General features: G+C 38.8%; 2 protein-coding genes across 6 annotated transcripts in view; one reads left to right on the forward strand and one right to left on the reverse strand.

The window, feature by feature from the left end:
• The window catches only part of LOC122554982 (cyclin-dependent kinase-like 5), a 155,766-nt gene that overhangs the window by 86,333 nt on the left and 48,262 nt on the right, over positions 1-21,171 (forward strand). For all 3 annotated transcript variants that reach the window (XM_043700476.2, XM_087992991.1, XM_043700474.2), the window contains exons 8-11: positions 6,686-6,776; positions 10,550-10,739; positions 20,608-20,688; positions 20,945-21,093. In XM_043700476.2, coding sequence (XP_043556411.1) covers positions 6,686-6,776; positions 10,550-10,739; positions 20,608-20,688; positions 20,945-21,093 — 511 coding nt within the window. The remainder of the gene's footprint in view (positions 1-6,685; positions 6,777-10,549; positions 10,740-20,607; positions 20,689-20,944; positions 21,094-21,171) is intronic.
• LOC122554983 (retinoschisin) overlaps positions 6,910-21,171 on the reverse strand; it is a 74,548-nt gene continuing 60,286 nt past the window's right edge. Inside the window, exons 6-8 of one of the 3 annotated variants that reach the window (XR_006313124.2) lie at positions 19,571-19,791; positions 13,115-13,224; positions 6,910-7,042 (exon numbers count right to left, since the gene is read on the reverse strand). Coding sequence is in view for 1 of the 3 variants with exons in the window: in XM_043700481.2 (XP_043556416.2) it covers positions 13,177-13,224 (48 nt within the window). In the remaining 2 variants the exon portion in view is untranslated. Of the gene's footprint in view, positions 7,043-13,113; positions 13,225-19,570; positions 19,792-21,171 lie in introns of those variants that run through there. The other 2 variants (XR_015758920.1, XM_043700481.2) reach the window with 2 other exon arrangements.

Consider the following 21,171-nt stretch of genomic DNA (forward strand, 5'->3'; position numbering starts at 1 on the left):
TGTATGTACTTGTTGTACAATAGTGTTTACGTATTTTGTATGGTACCTGATTCACCATTGCTTAGGGTTGTGATGAATTTAATTTGATTTTGTTTAAATTGCTTTTATTGCTTAGTTTATGTAACCTATTTTGAAATTTGTTAATATCAGTCTAGATCTATTTATGAACTGAAAAATTTGATGAAAACTTTCATTCTTGCTTCTGCCATAATAATTTTTCCTCCTCATTGTTCACCATCTATGTTAATTGTGGTCACCACAATGCAGTTGATCACCTTTCTACATTTGCTCTTGTCAGATATCATTCTTCTTCCAGTACTATTGCAATTAACATTTTTGCTACTTCACTTATTTCAGTGAACTTGGGCCATCCTCCTCCTCTTCCTGGGAGTCCCGTCTCCACCACCTGCACCAAGACGTTTCCCTCTGTGCAGCAGATGACAATGCCACTTCACAATTGTCTGGCTACGTTTTTGCATAGTCCCACATCTTCATGGAATTTCTTTTTCTCCCACCCCATCCCCAATGTGTCGTGCCTGATTTGGCTCTTTCCTATTCTTCCACAGATCAACCTTGTATCTGCAGTTCAATAGTATCCAGTCATTATTCCTGTCGTCTTGATGTTGCTCATGTGTAGCACAATATATTGTGATTTTTCAGCAGCTAGTAGCCTTATAATGTACTATATTGTTTAAGTCTTAAATTGTGATTGAATAATTGAGTACTTATGAATACTTCTTGTTTAATGTTTCTTGGTCTGATATAAATGATCTGGATCTTGGTGTACGGGATGACAAAATCAAAGTTTGCAGATGACGATAAACTTGGAAAATTTGTAAATTGCATGGAAGACGGAGTGGAATTCGAAAAGGACATTGACAAGTTGGTAGATAAGTGGTGGGTGGATAAGTGGCAAATGAAATTCAATGCAAAGAAGTTAAATGATTCAATTTGGTTGGAAGAACATTGAAAGCTAGTATAAAATAGGGATACAATTCAAAAGTGGGTGCAGGAGCAGATGGATGTGGGTGCATGTGTGCACGTCTCATTGAAGATGGCAGGACAGGTGGCGAGAACAGTTAATGAAACATAACGTAGTTTCTATTAATAAAGCCAAGACTAAGAGTACAAAAACGGAAGTGATGATGAACTTGTACAAGACATTTTTAGATTTCAGATGGAGTATTCTGCAGTTATGAGCACTGCATTTTTGGAAAGATCTGAATGCATTGGAGTGTAGAAGTGTTTCACAAGAATGGTTCCAACAATGAGAAACTTTAATTATGAGGATAGATTGAGAAGGTTGGCATTGTTCTCCCTGCAGAGAAGAAGGCTGAGACGAGATTTGATTGAGGTTTTCAAAATCATGAACAGATAGCATTGATGAAGAGTCACACAGAAAAGGGCATAGCTTTAAAGTGATGTATAATGTCAATCTGCCCAGCCTTTTCTCTTAGCATTCATTCATAATGCAAATTGCAACAACTTGTGATGTGTGTAGAAAGTTGGATATAGAGGGTATAGATTCTTGTCAAAATCCAGTTGAAGACTTGGTAAGTTTCCAACATCCTCACTGTTGGATACCCATATAGCTAAGGGAAGAGAGAGGAAGAGTGCAACGAATAGTCATTAAACTTATTGAGAAAATTTCACAGCAGCAGTCATCCCCGGAAATTCATGCAGTGCTGGAACAGAGTGGTAATTAAAGTTAATTTTGCGTGTTTCTATTTAGAGCATACATTTTTGCTGACCGCTGTCCAAAACAAATATTGAATTTTATTGCATAACTTGCACTCTGATATTTTAATGCTCTTCCTTTCTTGCATTCTCCTGAAGAATTGAGTGTTTGGAGGTTCTGACTCCATGAAAACCGGAATCTTTTGTTTCCACAACCAAGTGACCAGGAATTGAACCTGAAAGCTGTTTGTCTGTTGGATTGGTCTATTTTCTGATTAAACTTATACAGACATTAGGAAACTCATAACTTTGCGGTTCAAATCAAAGTAGAGATTAAAATTATTAACCATGACATTACTTGAATTAACACACCCCATCCAGCATAAATATTCTTATAATCCCACCTGGTGGTACAATTCACAATGTCAGATCCCAGATTTAGTTTTTTTTTTAACTTGTTTAATTATTTAATGTGGTGTTCTAATCCCTGAGGCATATTCACAGATGGCAGATTTTCTTTAAGAAGAGAACATGGGTTCATTACACAAGAACGCTTTCTAAATATAAAAGATAGAAAGATCTCAAAACATACAGGAGAACAAAGTTTTAATTTGTTTCCCAGTACTACCCTCTATGGAGACTCCAGCCCAAGCATATTACACCCCAGCTCAACTCTTTAGGTTTCTTCTTAAATGACTCCTGACAGTTTTTCTTTCCACTGTGGAGACTATTTGATGAGACTTTTCCAAATCTGCAGAAATGGATTGTTCACAAGTTTCAGCCTAAACTTTGTTCTAATAACTTGTAGATTTCTAACCAAGCTCTCCTGGTTTCAAAGGTTCCCAAACTAAATCCTTCTGCTGAGGTGATTTGTTTGCTGAAATGCCCTGAATCCTCCCTGGAGAGAAATTAAACTTGATTACAAACTCATCCTGCTGCATACTCAACTAAATTCAAAAGATTCTTCTGAACTGAAAACAAATCAAATACCTCCGCATGTTTATCTCACCTGTCACAGGCCCAGCAATATAGACATCTTTCCATGAGCACCACAAGTATCTATACTCACTTCCTTTCTAATGGGGGACAATTGGATTAGTTGGCTGGACTGTGGTGTGGAGGGATGACCGTAGCATGTTCAATTCCTGTACTGGCTAAAGTTAACATGAATGTCCCTTCTCAACCTCCCTCCTTGCCTGAGGTGACCCTCAAGTTGAACTACTGCTTCATGGTCCTCTGGGACTATGGCAATGTTACTATTACTTTTTACTTTGGTAACAAATACAGCATTTGTGGAAGGACTCACTGACATTTTGTTAAAGAAAAATATTCTCGTAGAAATAATCAATAACTATCTTGCCTCTTTTGAAATCCTGAACTCAAAAAATGATATTAATGTATAGAAAATGTATACCTTTCATCACAGTGTAGATTGCTTTCTTTTATTTTTCATTTTTTTCACTTCGATCCTGTATCTTTTTTTGCCTGATCAATTTGTCTCTTTGTGCTGCCTTTGGTATCAGGTGCATTTGGCCAACCCATTCTGCAAACTTCTCCATAGCAAATATTTGTGATCTGGCGAAGTAAAAGTATGTGAATTCCTTGCTACATGTTTCTCTTACAAGTGCCTATTTTAGTTTTATCCAATTTTGATGTAATTGTTTTGATGCCTTCAGGGTGATATCAGTGCTATCGATAACTTTCAGTTTAATTTCAGACTACAGATAGCAAATGTATGATTCATGTTTTATTGGAGTTTAATTAAACTTTTTGAGTTAGAGCAGAAACCTTAAATCTCCATGTCTGTCAATTTTCCAGTTCCTCAGATGCTGCCCGACCTGCTGTGCTTTTCCAGCACCACTCTGATCTAAACTCTGGTTTCCAGCATCTGCAGTCCTCACTTTTGCCTGGCCCTAATCTTACTCTAGTCATTCTTTTATTCCTGATACACCTATAGAAAGTTTGTGTTTTCCTTGGTCCTACCTGCCAAAGTCTTCTCATGTGCCCTCCTGGCTCTTCTTAGCTCTCACTTTCTGTCTTTCCTGGCTAACTTGTAGCTGTCAAGCATCCTAACTGAGCCTTCATGTCTCATCCTAACATAAGCCGCCGCCTTTCTTTTGACAAGAGATTCAACTTCTTGAGTTAACCATGGCTCCCTTGCTCGACAACTTCCCTCTCTCCCTGACAGATGCATACTTATCAAGGGCCTGCAGTGGCTGTTCCTTGAATAAGCTCCACATTTCAATTGTGCCCATCCCCTGCAGTTTCCTTCCCCATCCTATGCATCCTAAATCTTGCCTAATCGCATCATAATTGTTTTCTCCCAGCTATAACTCTTGCCCCATGTTATATACTTATCCCTTTCCTAAAGTAAACCCAACTGAATGGTAGTCACTATCACCAAAGTGCTCACCTACCTCCAAATCTAACACCTGACTTGGTTCATTACCCAGTACCAAACCCAATGTGACCTCACCCCTTGTTGGCCTATCTACATATTGTGTCAGAAAACCCGCCTGCACACATTGGACAAAAACTAACCTATCTAAAGTACTCGGATTACAATTTTTCCAGTCAATGTTTGGAAAATTTAAGTCCCCTGTAACAACTATCCAGTTACTCTTGCTCCTATCTAGAATTATCTTTACTATCTTTTTCTCTACATCTCTGGAACTATTCGGGGGCCTATAGAAAACTCCCAACGGGGTGACCTCTCCTTTCCTTTTCTAACCTCAGCCCATACTACCTCAGTAGATGAGTCCTCAAATGTCCTTTCTGCCACTGTAATACTGTCTTGACCAACAATGCCACACCTCTCCCTCTTTTCTCCTCATCTCTCTTCTTACTGAAACATCTAAATCCTGGAACCTGAACCATCATTCCTGTCCCTGCTCTATCCATGTCTCCGAAATGGCCACATCATCGAAGTCCCAATTACCAACCGATGCTGCAAGTTCACCCACCTTATTCTGGATGCTATTGGTGTTGAAGTAGACACTTGATGTAGTGACTTTGGAGGCAGTTCAGAGCAGGTTCACTAGTTTGACCCAAGAGATGAGGGGCTTGTCGTATGAAGAGAAATCAAACAGTTTAGGCCTCTACTATCTGGAATTTAGATGAATGAGGGGAGTACAAATTGAGTATTCAAACTGATAAAAAGTACGGATAAAACAGACGTGGAGATGAGAGGTCATAGTGTTATGGTAAGGGGTAGCAAATTTAAAACCGAGTTGTGGAGAAACTACTACTTGCAAAGGTTGTGATTCTGTGGTATTCACTACTCTAGTATATGGTGGATGCTGGGACAATGAGTAAATTTAAGGAGCAATTAGACAGATTTTTAATTGATAATGGGTTGAAGAGTTTTAGGGAGAAGGCAGGAAAATGAAGGTGAGGATCATATCAGCCATGACCAAATGGCAGAGCAGGTTTGGTGAGCCAAATGCCCGAATTCTGCTCCATATCTTATGAGTTATGAATTAACTATCATTATTAATTTGTTCATTCTGCATGAAAGTATTAACCAATCAATCAGCACTCTCCTGTCATGCAGTAAAAATATTGTTTTTTTCTCCTTTGAATGGTATTGTTGGAAATTGTCCTGATGAATGCAAGATAAAAAGCCATGATAAAGATTTTTTTTATATTTTCAACAATTCATACTTGGGTTCCGTACCACAAAATAATGACACATAAACTGTGGTCATTCAAGTCTTTTAATTTGCTGCAAGTCTCATTCATTCATCAAATCCATGCTTGCTGATCAACTCTGGATCCTAATCCAACAATTTCTCAATTTTAGAATTCTCGTTTTAGTTTTCAGTTCTTCCCCTGGTTTTTGTCTTGAATATTTCTATCATCTTCTGTGCCCTGTAAACCATTAGAGCAGCATAGTGGCTCAGTAGTTAGCACTGCTGCTTCACAGAGCCAGGGACCCGAGTTCGATTTCAGCCTCGGGCAACTGTCTGTGTGGAGTTTGCGCATTCTCTCCATGTCTGTATGGGTTTCCTCTGGGTGCTCCGGTTTCCTCCCACAGTCCAAAGATTAGGTGAATTGGCCATGCTAAATTGCCCATAGTGTCCAGGGATGTGTAGGTTGGGGGCATTAGTTAGTGAAAAAAGCAGAGTAATAGTTAGGGGAATGAGTCTGGATGGGTTACTCTTCGGAGGGTCAGTGTGGACTTGTGGGTCAAATGGCCTGTTTCTACACTGTAGGGATTCTGTGATCTCAGTACTACTTTAATTCTGGCCTGATTTTATTTCTACTGCCTTTGGTGACATTGCTATCAACTGCCTTGGTTACAACTTTAAAATTCCCTCCCTAAATTTCCTTTTCACTGTAACTGTTCACCTTTAAGATGTAAAATCTATTTTCTGACCAACTTATGACCATCTGCTAGTTCCTCCTGTGATTTGGTGTCAAAAACATACATTGATGATGCTGTCATTCGGAGTCTGCTGTGTTTCAAGTGATTTATAAATGTGACTTGTTGATGTTGACACCTATGCATGCATAAAAATAAGATTTCTAACAAAATATGATTGCCAAAAATAAGTAAACAAGATAACTTCTATTGAAACTAATTTCACACAACTTTCCGTTCCTGTCCTGTTCATCTGTCTAATTTTATTGAAACCCTAAATAATCTTTTTTGGAAGAACAGTCTTTATATGAAGTCTTAGATATTTGATGTCTTAAAAATTGTATCTACATCATTTGGATGTTTTCGGATTACAGTAGAACCTCGATTATCGGAACAGGCGGGGAGTATTTTGTTCAGTTAATTGATTGTTCGGATAACCAGAAGCAAACGGTAATTTGAGTGCCAGTTATCCGAACATTTGTTGGTTATTTGGCTATGCACGCCATAATACCATTTAACTGATAACCGAAAGCTGAGTTGCCAATGCTGATTGTCCGGTACCTTGAGATTTTGTTCAGATAATTGATGTTTGGATAATCGAGATTGTACATAACATGCTCACATTTGTGGCTTCTTATAATACAGGATTTGCTCGGAATTTATCAGAGGGCAGCAATGCAAATTACACAGAATATGTGGCCACTAGGTGGTATCGTTCACCTGAGCTGCTACTTGGGTAAGTCATTGAGCTACTTGACAGTCGTCAATTGGAAGATTATTGTAAAATAGCAAATTACTTCAGCGGACTGTTAAAAATGAGCTAAGCACACATTGGAATGACATAACATAACTGAATTATTCATGATAAATCGAATATTTTAGTAATTTATTCTGTCCCAAGTTTATGAGATTGGTGTTCTTTATAAATACATGAACGCAACACCGGAAAATAACTTATTTGCAGGACATCTTCTCCTATTTTGCACTGCCAGTGGATAACTTCTAAAAATAAGACCAGAAAAAAATGGAATAATAGAGAATTTGTTTAACATTTTCTGAAAATCTAGATGCAGTATTTTAGCTGTTACAATTTGAAACCCATTGAAATCTTTCTGTAATTGGGTGATCATAGGATCCCTATTGTGTGGAAACAGGCCCTCCGGCCCAACAAGTCCACACCGACCCTCCGAAGAACATCCCACCTAGACCCATTCCCCTAACTAATACATCTAGCCTATACATTCTTGAACACTATGGGCAATTTAGCATGGCCAATTGACCTAACCTGCACATCTTTGGACTGTGGGAAGAAACCAGAGCACAAGGAGGAAACTCACGCAGGCACAGGGAGAATGTGCAAACTCCACACAGACAGACGCCTGAGGGTGGAATCGAACCTAAGGCTCTGGTGCTGTGAGGCAGCAGTGCTAACCACTGAGCCACCATGCCACCCAAGTGATAGATAACAAGTGAGATTTTGTATTTGAAGTTCATTCGAGCTAAGGACTGTAACACATAAGAATTGAGAGTGATGTCAAAATTGATTTGAGCCTTAACTGATTAGTAAATTGAAAGTTTTTGTACTCTTCGTATAATACCATTATGCTGTTCACTAATCCTGATTCAGGATTTTTTTTGTATCCAGTGATATACATTACTGTCAAAATTGAGATTATGTAGTCACAGAGATTTCTAATGCCTGGTTTGGCGTATGAAGAGTGTTGACCAATAAACAAAGATTGAAAATAAATCTAGCACTGTTGCACTATTGTAACTAAGTACTCGAATTTTTCATATTCATAAAGACTTCTCTTTCAATCATGAACTGCAGCATGTGGGTAATACCTAATGCTCTTTAGATAAATGTTTCTGACGTGTTTTGTCTGCTTGTTTGGGTTTGTTGCTGACACTGTCCGCCAATTTCTCAGAAATGACTGCCAGACTACTCTGACCTCTTGGCATCATAGTAGCCCACAAAACCACTCCCACACTAAAATAGCAGCCAGTGAACATGAAAGACCCTATACAGACAACAAGCAAAGCTAATGTAATTTACAAAATACCTTGCAAGAACTGTAACAAACACTACATTGGACGAACAGGCAGAAAACTAGCTTGAACACAATGAGCCACATAAAGCTATGACCCACTCTCACGAGTATCCTTACACACAGATGAGGAAGGACACCACTTCAACTGGGACAACACATCCATCCTCGAACAAGCCAAACAGAGACATGCATGACAATTCCTAGAAGCATGGCACTCCAACTGGAATGTTATCAACAAATACACAGACTTAGATTCCATTTACCACCCCCTTAGAAACAGAACATGAAATAACTTCAATCAAAGGAAACCTAAACACATAAATAGAAAGCAGGCCATACCACCAGTGCTTCATCTGGAGGCTCACTGGTGATGTTACCTAGTATTGTGACGAAAACGTCTGAAAACAAACCTTCCAGCTCAGCAAGCAAACCTCCATCCAGTTTACTTTCATACTGGATTTAATGGCATGTTTGGACCACCATTTCCTGATGTCAGAGATCTAATATAGCAAACTGAAAATTCTAAACTACCTTCTCAGGTTTTCCAAAAATTCCATTAAAGTGAAAAGGTATTCCTCCTTAGGAGTGCATTGAAGTCATGCAATTAGTCCTTTTATAATTGAGAGTTATTCACATACCTTAGACCCTGCAAAAGTCAAATATTTGAGGGCAGTTTTTTGGAATGAAATTCAAAGTGTCAACGTGGACTTTTACCTGGGAATATTATTCATGCATTGATGCGTGTTCTTGACTTGAGCCTAAATAAACTCCAGCAAAGACCATCACAATGTAATGTAGTAAACCTACACTTAAAAATCCCTTTTTTAATTCTCTAACCTTTATAACGTTAGAAAATGTTGCTTCAATGGATATTTTTGATAATGTTATATATAATAACATTACAAACGTTGTTTTATCCAGTGCTATATAAATATATACTGGAACAAATTAATTGCAACAATTTGTGTTCAAATCGTTTGAAATCAATTTTGATTATTTGAATCGCTGAGCAATTTGTCCCAATACTCGGCTTTTCCTGGTTGCAATTTGTCTTTACTGGTCATCCAGTAAGTCCTCACTTAACGTTGACTGACTTTAATGTGAGAAATGTTAAACTAATTACTAAAGTAGCTGCAGTATAACTGTTGAATGTTGTCAGTTTCAATATAATGTTGTTTTCTACACTTTCTTAGCTCAGACCCTCGAGCCAGTTCTTGCAACTGTCTTCGTCCATTGTGAAAATGGATAGCTATGCTTTTTTTAAAAAAAATTCTCTTTGATGAGAGCTTTGTGCTTAAATATCACCATCGTCTTAAATTTTGTCATTACCCAAACAAGATTGATAGTGAGCCATGTATTTTTGTGGCCAGTTGACTTTACGAGGACCTATGTTTCTCTACAGTCTCAGAGATGGTGTTGTTTGCTGGCATTTTGAAGTTCATCCTGTATACTCATTGCATGTCTTGCCTATTTTCCAGTGCAGGACAACTGTTGCACTTGTTCTTGATGTCAGATGACAAAACAGTGGAATTGATTGTTTTCATCATTGATTCAGGTGCCAGATGCTGTGAAGTGTTTTTTTTGATGGAGTACTAAATTATATCTTTTCAAGGTTTAATCCCTGAAAATGTAGGGTGGAGGACTTTGAGATGTATGAAAAATAGTTTTTTTATGCCAAAATTTAGGGGATAAACTTGTACACCAGTATATATGATATATGGAAGCATGATGATAATATGCAAGGACACAGTTCATTTCAAATAAAAGTAGGTCATGTTGTTGTCATTTCGGTGATTTGACTGCATCTTACATTTTTTGATTGCAAAAGTCTATCGACGTGAATGTTGAGATGCATAACATTTATTCTTCTATGTTAAGCGGCAACTAGGGATGGGCAACAAATGCTAGATCAGCCAGCAATGCCCACATCTCTTGAGTAATAAAGGAAGTGTGTTTTTATTTACCTATTTAAGCACAACCACGGTTGCTTGCCAGGATTTAATCAAGTTCAATGAATATAAGATTTTGAAATAAGTGGAAATCAGTATGCAGTATGGCTTAGCTGACCAATGTTTTCATGCTGTTGTAAATTTTATTGTAACTGTATGAGACAGAGTGGTGGAGAGATATTTCACTGTTGCATTGACACTTCTTGTTGCTGTCAGACATAGTTAATTGCCCAAAGGTCTAACTTTATATAGCATGAAAATACCTTTTCTAATAAGTACAAAATGTATAATTAATAATGGTACTTGCTTATGAATTGAAGTAATTACATGTACTAGGTTCAAGAGTTTTGTCTTGCAGATATTTTACAATGTTTGTCATCTTTATATCCACACCCCTATTCTCTCATAGTACCCCCCAAAATGGGGTCTGAATCAAGTTATCTGGTAAAATATGTTAAGACAAACATAATTCTTTGTATGTTTTGTTTTTCTTCTCTTTTTTTTCGTAGAGCTCCATATGGAAAGGCTGTTGATATGTGGTCTGTGGGTTGCATTCTTGGAGAACTAAGTGATGGACAGCCACTTTTTCCTGGAGAAAGTGAAATAGATCAGCTTTACACAATTCAGAGAGTATTGGGACCACTACCACCTGAGCAGATGAAGCTCTTTTATAGTAATCCTCGTTTTCACGGCCTACGGGTATGGTGTTTTAAAAAAAACTTCAAGTTGAGGAAAGGATCACAATGCACTCCGATTTCTCCTATACAAATATTGAAATAAATATATCTCGCAAAACAATCTACATTGTTCTGATCAAATATTTCAAATTCAAAGTAAATTATAAGTTCGATATAATTAGATGGGGCAAATTGAGCGTGTAAATTTTCAGTAACAGGTTTGTCACTGTAGTGATTGTAATGAGGTCAGTGAGGTGGACCTCATAGAATGAATTCCCTGAGTGGGGCAGTTAATCTGTTGCAATCAGGGAGCCCTGGCTGATAGGTGTAAACTGGAGTGTCTGAAATCTCGTTCAGTCTGAGAGCTGGCTTGTGGAAGCTGGACCAGTGTCAGGGACCTTCCACATATAAATAAAGGGTGAGTTGGTGATGGGGTACTGGTCTCTTGGAGTTATTTCAATGGCTGCTAGAACAAAACATGTCCCTGAACAAATTTGTTCGCAATGATCATGTTTGATGTGGGGTAAGCATTTCTGGCATCATGCCATTATTTGGGAAGCTGGACCCACTTGATCCTGCTGTCAAAGACAAGGCCTAAAATATGGAAAGAATGCATTTTTTTTCCAGGCAAATTACTTTGCAGATGAAAAGCAACGAGTAATTCTCCTGACAGCTTGTGATCTTTGGCTTTTCTGTTATCAGGAGCCTAATTTTCCCTGACGCACCAGATACTAAACCTTTCAAGAGTTGCTGGATTTAGTTAAGGAATACTATGACCCCAAGTCTTCCTCTAATTCTGAATGCTATCAGTTCTGAGTCCCAAATGCACTTCAACCAGGCACGATAACTGCCTTTGTCATTGGAAAAGGCTTTGTAGTTTTCAGCAACTTGGAGATAGTGAGGATGCAGATTCTGGAAAAGTGAGAGTCGATAAAATGTGAAGCTGGAAAAAGTCCAGCAGGTCAAGCAACATCAGTGGAGCGGGGAGTCAACGTTGCAGATTGGAACCTTTCAAATGTAGCAAGTCGAGCCTGATATTGCAGGATATTCAGATGGAAGTGGACACTCTCACCTGACCAACTGAGCTTTGGGTAAAACAACCTGAGTGGAGGCAATTGCAGAGCCTCACTCAGGGCATATCCTGAACATGGGGACTCTAGGTCAGCCCAGAGCAAAAACCCAAAACAAAACCAAGCCTTGGCCAAACGGGTAACATTTTCTTCAGGTCTGGGCCAGCAAGCCATTATAGTTGCTGCCAGGATGCGGATTCGAAATCGCAAAAGAGTCCCACTAGATGTAAATTGAGTATCAGAACTCATCGGCCAGTACCTAGGAGAATGCACATCTTGGAAAGTCTGCCTACATCTGGTTTATAGCAGTTAAATTGCATAGCAACATCCAAATCCGAACCGAATGGAATAATCATTTGGTTAAATGGTTACTTGTTTCTAATGGGAGTTGATAACAGTGCAGCCGTTTCAATGATTGCAGAACCTTCAATAAAGTTTTCAATAAAAGTCACTCTGGACTCCAACCCTTAAGTTTGTGTTAGACCTCCACTAGACTGAGAACCTATATTGGGGAACCTTTACAGATGAAGGTTCAGTTCTGGTCTGTTATGAGAGGTAGCTGGTTCATTTACCAGTAATTGTTGTAAAGGCTTCAGCCCAAGCTTGCTGGGACGAAATTGGTTGAGAAAGATTCACCGAGATTGGCTCAACATTTTTCAATTAGAAAATGGCTGTCTGAATCAAGTCGGAAGGTTGTCGCAAAGCTAGTCCTTTTTTTTTCTAAAATCTGTTACTTGGTTCAAGGTTACTCTGTCCTTGATTTTTTTTTTCAGAGGGGTAATAAACCAGACCAGGCTCCGATCAGACTGGTTTGGTACAGAGATGAAAAGGATTTTGAGAAGCCTTTTGATGATATGTAAACAGATCAGACTTCAGGCCAAAATGTTCATGTTTTAGGCGTGACCTGTAGAATGAAAGAGGAGTGATCAGCTCTCTAGCTGAGCAGTTTAGTTCAGTCCAGAACTGGTGAGGAGTTCAACAATGAGCTGTGTGAATACTCTTTCTTCTGCCCTTCTAACTTCAACCTGTAAGCATCTGACCCTTTTTTTTGTACTGTGTTTTAAAAGGGGTTTGTTTATTGGGACTGTTGTATATATTCGGAACAGCATAATTAAGTCTAGTTTGGAGAGACTGAGTTCTGTAGGTGTTCTTTAATCTGTTCTTCGTGTTTCATTGTGTAATTTTGTGAATAGATTTTTTTTGTCTGTTTTAAACCTGGTAGTCAACCTCGCTAACCTAATCTGGAAACAAATTGCAAAGTTATGGTCTGTGCTGCCTGCGTATGAATGTTTTGAGTGGTCTGGCCTAGTCCATAACCATTTAATACCTGGAAGTTTTTCATGAAGGTCTGGGGTCTATCCAAGGAGCCAAGGTCACTTTGCATGTTGATCAGGAAGCAATTCCATGATTCTGTAAAGCCTGTCCAGTGCCATTTACCTTACGGGCAAAAGTAGAGACAGAAATCAGAAGGCTGGAAAGTGAAGGAATCATCGAATCAGTCCAGTTTGCAGAATGGGCAGCACCTGAACTACCGATTATGAAGCCCGACAGGTCAGTTCACCTTTGTGGGGATTTTAAATAAACAGTAAGCCACTTTTTGCAGTGGATAAATACCCAAGCCCTCGCATAGAGGATTTATACACAAAACTGGTGGGGGTGGGTGTGCGCTATCCTTCAAGAAGCTGGATGTGAACCACATGTAGTTACGGTTAGATGAGGATTCCCAGAAGTCTGCTACAATTAATACCCATAAGGGTTTATACCCATATACTAAGTATGTATAATTACAAGTTGGAATATTGCCTAGGAGGCCAAATAGCAAATACAGATCCGTTGAGCCAATGGTTTTAAATTTTCTGGACACACTTCCAGTCACAGCTGACAATATCAGTCTTTGGTCGCAGAATGATCTGATCCTGGCAAAACTGAAACAGCTGGGGATGATGGGGAAACCAAAGGGATGTCACACCCAGAGCTGAAATCTTTTTGGATCTGGAGAGACCAGATCACATTAGAGGACGGCATATTATTATGGGAAGCAAGAATTATCATCCTGCGCAAAGGTCGTCACCAGATACTGGCTGAACACCAGGGTTCTGCATTGGTTGGTCAGTGCCCAGAGTGCCAACCAGGACAAAACTTACTGCCAGCAGCTTCCCCACATTCGCCAGGTAAACCCTGGACTCTCTTATGTGTCTAAAATGCAGGTCCTTTAATGGGCTGAATGTTCTTGGTCAATTTGGACGCCACTCAAAGTGGTTGGGATATGCATAAAATTAATTTATCATATATAAAGATGGCGATAGAAAAACTGTGCGGCTTTTTTGCAAAGCACTGATTCCCAGAAGTGTTGGTCACAGATAATGGGCCATTTGAGTATAATCCTAAAGTTGAATGGCATTCTGCATCAAAGGACAGCTCCATACTGTCAATCATCCAATGGTCCAAACTTTGAAGGCACACTTAAAGAAAGCCTACAGCTTCACTGATACCAAACTGTCCTATTGTCAATTTGATTATAGGACCACCCCTCATGCAACTGCAGGGATTAGCAGAGTTCCTAATGAAGAGAAAGCTCCATACCAAATTAAATCTGATCTTCCCAGACTTGGAGGAGGGGAGTTGTGGGTGGTGATGGCATCAGGAACATCAGTGCCTGACACAAGACTCCACTAAGTGAGAGAAATAGTTTATTTCAGGAGAATTTTGCATAGGAACCATGAAAACAGTATGAGTAAGAGACAAAGGTCAGGTCCAGTGACTTATAAAGTTCATGTAGGTGTGATAGTCCTTAAACGGGGTGGGGGCAAAACGTGCCTGGCTCCTCGGAACAGTCAGAAATTCTGATGGAACCCATAGATTCGCCCTCTCCAAGTGTTGAAGAGACCTCCATATCTGAAATGGATGTGGCACATGTTGCTGCCTTGGTGTCTTTGCTGCCTGAAGAAGAAAATGAATTTCTTCTAAGGTGTTCTGGATGCAAGAGGAAAGCTCCTGTGTAAAATGCCACCTGCATCCAAGGCAGAGTTGGAAGAACCAGACCCATGCTAAAACACGCTGGGAGAAGCTGCAAGAAAAATAATCGGCTTATGTTCTCTGATTCAGGGGGGGGGGGGGGGGGGTGGAATGTTATTATTGTAATGAGGTCAGCCTATGGAGTATGGGTTCCCTGATTGGAATAGACTAACAGCCCCACTCAGGGAGCCCTGGCTGACAGATCTGATGATTCTGTTCACTCAGCTGGCTCTGAGGAAGCTGGATCAATGTCAGGAACTCTCCAAATGTAAATAAAGGGTGACTTGGTGACAAGATAATGCCCTCTATGGAGTTATTTCAGTCACAGTTTTTTATGGGTTATTAGAAATTTTACTTAATAACATTAAGTATGACTTGAATAGAGTGCTGGGAGTTTTGGTGAGTTGAGGAAATTTCTTTCTGAAAGTCAAAATTGGTTGTATTTATCAGTTAAACATTTAACTGAAAGTTACGGTTTAATTTCAGTGAACCAAGAAAGAATATAGAAATTATCGACTGTGTAGCAACAAGTAGATTAATTAAGGAATCTGGTTTGAACTTTTTTTTCTGTCATGGGCTCAGCTAGCTCATTAGTTTTAGAACATATAGATATGACATCTCAGTCTGACTTACCATGGGAATGTTGCTTAAATAGAGAGCTGGGGGTGGGGTGAGTTGGAATGAGATTTTTTTAAGAACTTGTTAATGGTTTAGGAATTGGTCCTTAGGTATACAAATTACATGTACAAGAGAAGGAGCTAATTGGTGAGCAAGGGGAGTAATTATATGTTCTACTCTCTAATTTTTAATTTATAGTAGACATAAATTAAAAATAAGCTTAAGCTGTGGCACGGCACCTCAGCCAAATGGAATATTCATTGTGTGGTATGTTTGAAGACATGGACACTTTACCAGCTCTGGGTGTACATATTTGCAGGAAGTGTCAATGGTTGCAGAAGTTGAGCTCTGGGGTTTAGAGCTTGAGCAATGGTTTACTGTGGTGTATCTGTAAGATAAAGAGTGATGGATAATGGATAAGGTGCTTAGGGAGTTGATGACATTCAGGATAAGGACATTCACCCAGATAGGCAATTAGTAACCACTTACCAGAGACTCACTGAACTGCTTGCTCCTTTCAATATAGTAGGTCAGATGTATTCCTGTCAGTTTCAATGAATCTAGCTCTGTATCTGACTGCCTATTTTGGGTTGTTGTATCAGCTCACCTCCCCTCACCTGCTCTTGGTGATGCCACCTGTCTTGGGTCTTCTTTGTGTGTGTCCCTACAAAGTGTTCAGAAAGGAGGTGAAGGGGCAAATAAGGTAAGCAAAGATGGATTTTGAAAAGAGTTTGGTAGCTCACAAAAAGGGAAGTCCCAAAATCTTGTGTCGGCAACTAAATGGCAAAATGAATGGTAAAAGGGAGTAGAGCTGGTTAGAGACTAACAATTGTGAGATATTAAATGAATACTGTGTGCCTCTGTTTACCAGTGACCCAGGCAAGGAAGAACAAGCAGGAAATTCACTCATTAGAAGTGTTCTAAATTGATAAGAGGTATTGAATGGATTGTCTGTACTTAAAGTTGACAAGGCACTTCGGACAGCATAAGATGCGAAAGGAAGTGAGTGGAGTCTGGGGTAATGCCAGTAGATTGGAGAAACATTATGCCCTTTTCAAAAAAGAAATTGTAATGATAAGCCTGACAATTACAGGTAACCAGTTTCACTTGGGTGGAGAAAACTCTGGAAACAATAGGTCAAGACAGAATTAATAGTTACATAGACAAATGTAGTCTAATTAAGAACCAGCATTGCTTTTTCAATGAAAATCATGTTTTACTAACTTGATGCAACTTCTGAAGAGTAGTAGAGGGTTTGATGAGGGTAATGCTTCTGATATGGTGTACATGGATTTCCAGAAGGTATTCAATAAAGTGCCACACGATAGACTTGAGTAAAGTTATAACTCATTGAATAAAAGGTAAGTTCACAACGTGAATACAAAATTGGCTGATCAATAAGATACAGGGCTTGAGGAACATTTGCAGTTGAGTTCTCCAGGATTTGGTATCTGGACCTTTGCTTTTCCTGAGATATATTAATGATCTAGACGTTGCTTTACAAGGGAAACTTTCCAAGTTGGAAGTATTGTAAGCTAAGAGGTGAATCATGCAGAACTTGATAGACTAGATTGGGTTGGGATATCTGGTCGGCATGGGCGGGTTGGACCGAGGGGTCTGTTTCCATGCTGTACATCTCTATGACTCTAAGTGTGAGATGCAAGAAACTTGGAAAAACAGTGTAAAGTAAAGGGTGCAAACTCTTAAGGGAATGCAGATGTGGAGAGAGACCTTGTGTAATTGTGCATTTGTCATGAAAGGTGGCAGGATGGTTGGAAAAATAGTTAATAAAGTAAATAATATTCTGGGCTTTAAGTAATAAAAGATCATAAAGTATAGGAGAGACACGGTGGTTAGCACTGCTGCCTCACCGTGCCAGAGATCTAGGTACAATTCCATCTTCCAGTAACTGTCTGTCTGTGTGGAATTTGCTCAAGTCTCCCCGTGTCTGTGTAGGTTTCCTCCGGGTGCTCCTGTTTCCTCCCACAATCCAAAGATGTGCAGTTTAAGTGAATTGGCTATGCTAGATTGCTCATAGTATCCAGGGATGTGCAGGTTAAGTGGAATAGCCATGGGAAATGAAGGATTATAGGGATAGGGTAGGAGTGCAAGTGTGGGTAGGATGCTGTTTGGAGTATTGGTGTAAACTTGATGGAGTGAATGGCCTGCTTCCATTTTGTATGGATTCTAGGAGTCTTAAGCTATTTTGCTGAACTTGTATAAAACAGTATACAACAATCCAGATGAGGACTAGCTGTTGTTATGAGGCACACTTGGGCAAGCATATAAATGCATTGCAGAAACATTTTACAAGAACGATGTTAAGGATGACAAACTTCAGGGTATGAGTATAGTTGGGAGCAATGGATACTGTTTTCCCTCTGAGTAAAGGCTAATTGTCAAATTTGAGGGGTCTGGACGGGGTAGATTGGGAGAAAATGTAAAACAATTGAGAATGATCAGGCAACAGATTTAAAGTAATCTGCAAGGAAGCAAATGAGGCTAAAACTTTTCTTTTTCTCAGTCTGGAATGCAGGGCTAGCAGTGAGGTGGAGGCTGATTCAAACAAAGCATCAAAGAGGGTATTAGATGATTTTTTAAAAAATATAAACAATTTGTAGGGATGTAAGGAAAAAGCAGGAGAATGGCACTAATTCACAATGCTTATTCAGAAAGCAGGTGCAGAAACAATGGAGCAAATAGCCACCTTCTGCACCATAGCAATAATGAGATTTTTTTAAAAATGATGTGTCGTTAATCAATTTTTTGAAATCTGTTAATCTTAGTTTTAATTGAACTTTATTTGATACATTTGCTGCATCTATCTCCAAGTTTTTGTTGTGATTCGTTCTGTTTTTGTCATCATCCTAAAATATTCTGCCACGCAAACTTCAATCATTTATGGTGAAGAGCAGCAGATGTTTTTTTGAAGTGTTTTATCACAAAAGTCAGTTTTGAAAATAAACTTTATGTGCAACTATGTGGCTGTTACAATGCATTGCAACTAAAGTCCTATCAGATTTCATAAGTTAAATAACAGGAAGAACACTTGACCTGTGAGCACAGTACAAAATTATAGGTTTATTAAATATTTTGGTGTCTTCCAATGTGCATCATAAATGTCCAGCACTACAATTTGATGATTCCAGCCAATGGTATCACTGGGCAAGTCAGATCCCAAAGTCAAATCGGGTTTGATAGATCATTGGACATTACGGAGTAATTTAGCAGTGCCAATCCACCTAATTTACACATCTTTGGAATTTGGGGGAAACCAGAGCACCCGGAGGAAACCCACACAGACACAGGGAGAATATGCATATTTCACACAGACAAACAGTGGAGGGTGGAATCATACCCGAGTTCTTGGCGCTGTGAGGAAGCAGTGCTAACCACTGAACTATCATGCCGCAATTTCAACTTGCTGCCTTTACTAGTTTTTTATCCTTTGTAAACTGCAGAGGAAGTTTTACTTGCACTTTGAGTTTGTGGGCATTGTTCTGAAGATCTTAGTGTTCAGAGTCGTAACAATTTGAAGACTGTATACAAGCTTGGAAACACCATATACAAGAAAGATATTTCTGCTGAAGTGACTGGATCCCCTGAACTGAACTAATCTTGCTTGTACTGAATGGATCTGTGAAAACACTATTCTTCTGCACTGAAGTCAAGACAAAACTAACAACTAAGTTGTATTTACGCTTCCTGTCATAAACCAAACAGTATGAAAGTTTATCCATTAAAGCCACAAGGATTCTCCTAGATACTTTTGCCATGTCTTCTCCCAATTGATGCATGACTTTCTGACTTGCTTTGTTTAAAAAAATATTCACTCATCTGAACAAATTCCTTCTGCCTCTTTCCTTAGGAAAGGAGAATGAGGTTGCTTAAAAAAAAAACATAAGTATAAAAACAAAGATATTGTGTTAAATGTTGATAAATTTGAGAACATGTAGAGGCGATTTATTAGAATAGTTTCAGAGATGGGGGGCTTGAGTTTTGTAGAAACAGTAGAGAAGCTGTTATTTGCTTCCTGAAAGAAAAGATTAAGGGGATATGTAATAAAAGTTTTCAAAATTATAAAGTGTTTTAAAAGAATAGGGAGTGTAAACTTTGTTCTTTCAAAAGGATAATGAGAAAAAAAGCTTACATAATTCAGTGTGTTGCTGTGATCTGGAATTCATTTCTGTAGAAGGCTGTTTCAATAGTAGTTTTAAAAGTGGATATATATTTGAGCAGGAACAATTTGCAGGAGTGCAGAGAAAGATCTGGGTTGAACTGGATAGTATTCTCGGCTCCAGTCGTCTAAAAGCACTGCGCAGTTATTCTACTGCAGGTCCAACAGTCAGATTTATTCGGTGGCTGTGCATTCTGTAAAGTAAAACAAGCCAAATTTGCAACAGCCCATGAACCTGGCTGATGACTCACCAGTGATCACATGATTCACCTCTGAAAGGTGCAATGTTCCAGCATAACACAGACCAATTATAATACATAATATTTTTATAATACATGACACATTTATAATCCACAATAAATGGCTCTTTCAAAGAGCTGACCCAGTCGCAATAGTCTATTGGCGCTTCCTGTATTGATTGCAAAAATACATTCCACACAAATGTGTTTTTTCAGCAGCAGCTCCCATCCACGCAAACACCAACATCACTGTCAACTTGGAAAAGTGCTACCCAATGAGACTTGTTTACAGACAGTCCATTAGTAAAATGTTTTGGTAAATATGGTGAGCATATCTATCTTTGATCAGAATAACTTGCCTGATGTGGTCCAGTGATCATCTGAATTAAGCAGCTGTGCAAGGTGTTTCCATAAAATGATTTTGAGTGTGAACTAGAATTCAAAAACTGAAGTATCTTTCATTCTTTAGCAAAGCAAAAAAGTCTTTTGAAAAATTAGAGTGGCTTGCCAATTGTATTAGTTTGAGACTAAAGTTTACACTCTGCACAAATTTTGCATGAATGTGTTAAAAACTAACCCTATAAAATACATTTTTTAAATTGATTCATTAATTGCAACTCTATTCAGTGTTAGCAGATGTCTTGTATAAGATACTTTTCCCATTTTTTAAAAAGAATGAATGCATTAGGATATTTAAATATAATTTGAAATGCATTTTTGACTTTTGAGTATTCCTTGCTCAAATATGATCAGTGAACCCTTTGCTTCCAGTTCCCTGCTGTAAACCACCCTCAGACTCTGGACAGAAGATACCTGGGCGTTATTAGTGGAGTTATGTTGGACCTTATGAAGGTATGAAAGCTTTGAAACATTGGCAGAATAATTTTGAGGAATATGATTATTTCAGTTTTGTTTCTTGTTTTTTTTGCTTTACTAATGATTCTGGAGTTACATCACCTGTTTTGAAAGTCTCTTGTAAGTGGCTTCCATTTTTCAATTAAAATCAAACAAATTGCACCCTGAGGTATGGAGCGTAGACAGAAACAAACTACTTCTAAGGTGCAGTTGTGTGGATTAACTTGTATTATCATTTTTTTTCTGTTTGAAGAACTTGCTGAAGCTAAATCCATCTGAAAGATACCTCACAGAACAATGCTTAAATCACACTGTGTTCCAGACTCAGAGGCTGTTGGACAAATCTAGTGGCACTTCTCCAACACGGTTAACTAAAAGAAAACCTCATCATGCAGAAAACAGGTAAAACTAATATATGGCACTCGAAACTCCTCTTTTTATAGACAGACGATGGATATTCCTGCAAGGCAGTTGCCCAAC

The sequence above is a fragment of the Chiloscyllium plagiosum genome, unplaced genomic scaffold (assembly GCF_037043375.1).
Source record: "Chiloscyllium plagiosum isolate Xiang-an unplaced genomic scaffold, Cpla_swu_hap1 HiC_scaffold_12, whole genome shotgun sequence".
Lineage (NCBI taxonomy): Eukaryota > Metazoa > Chordata > Chondrichthyes > Orectolobiformes > Hemiscylliidae > Chiloscyllium > Chiloscyllium plagiosum.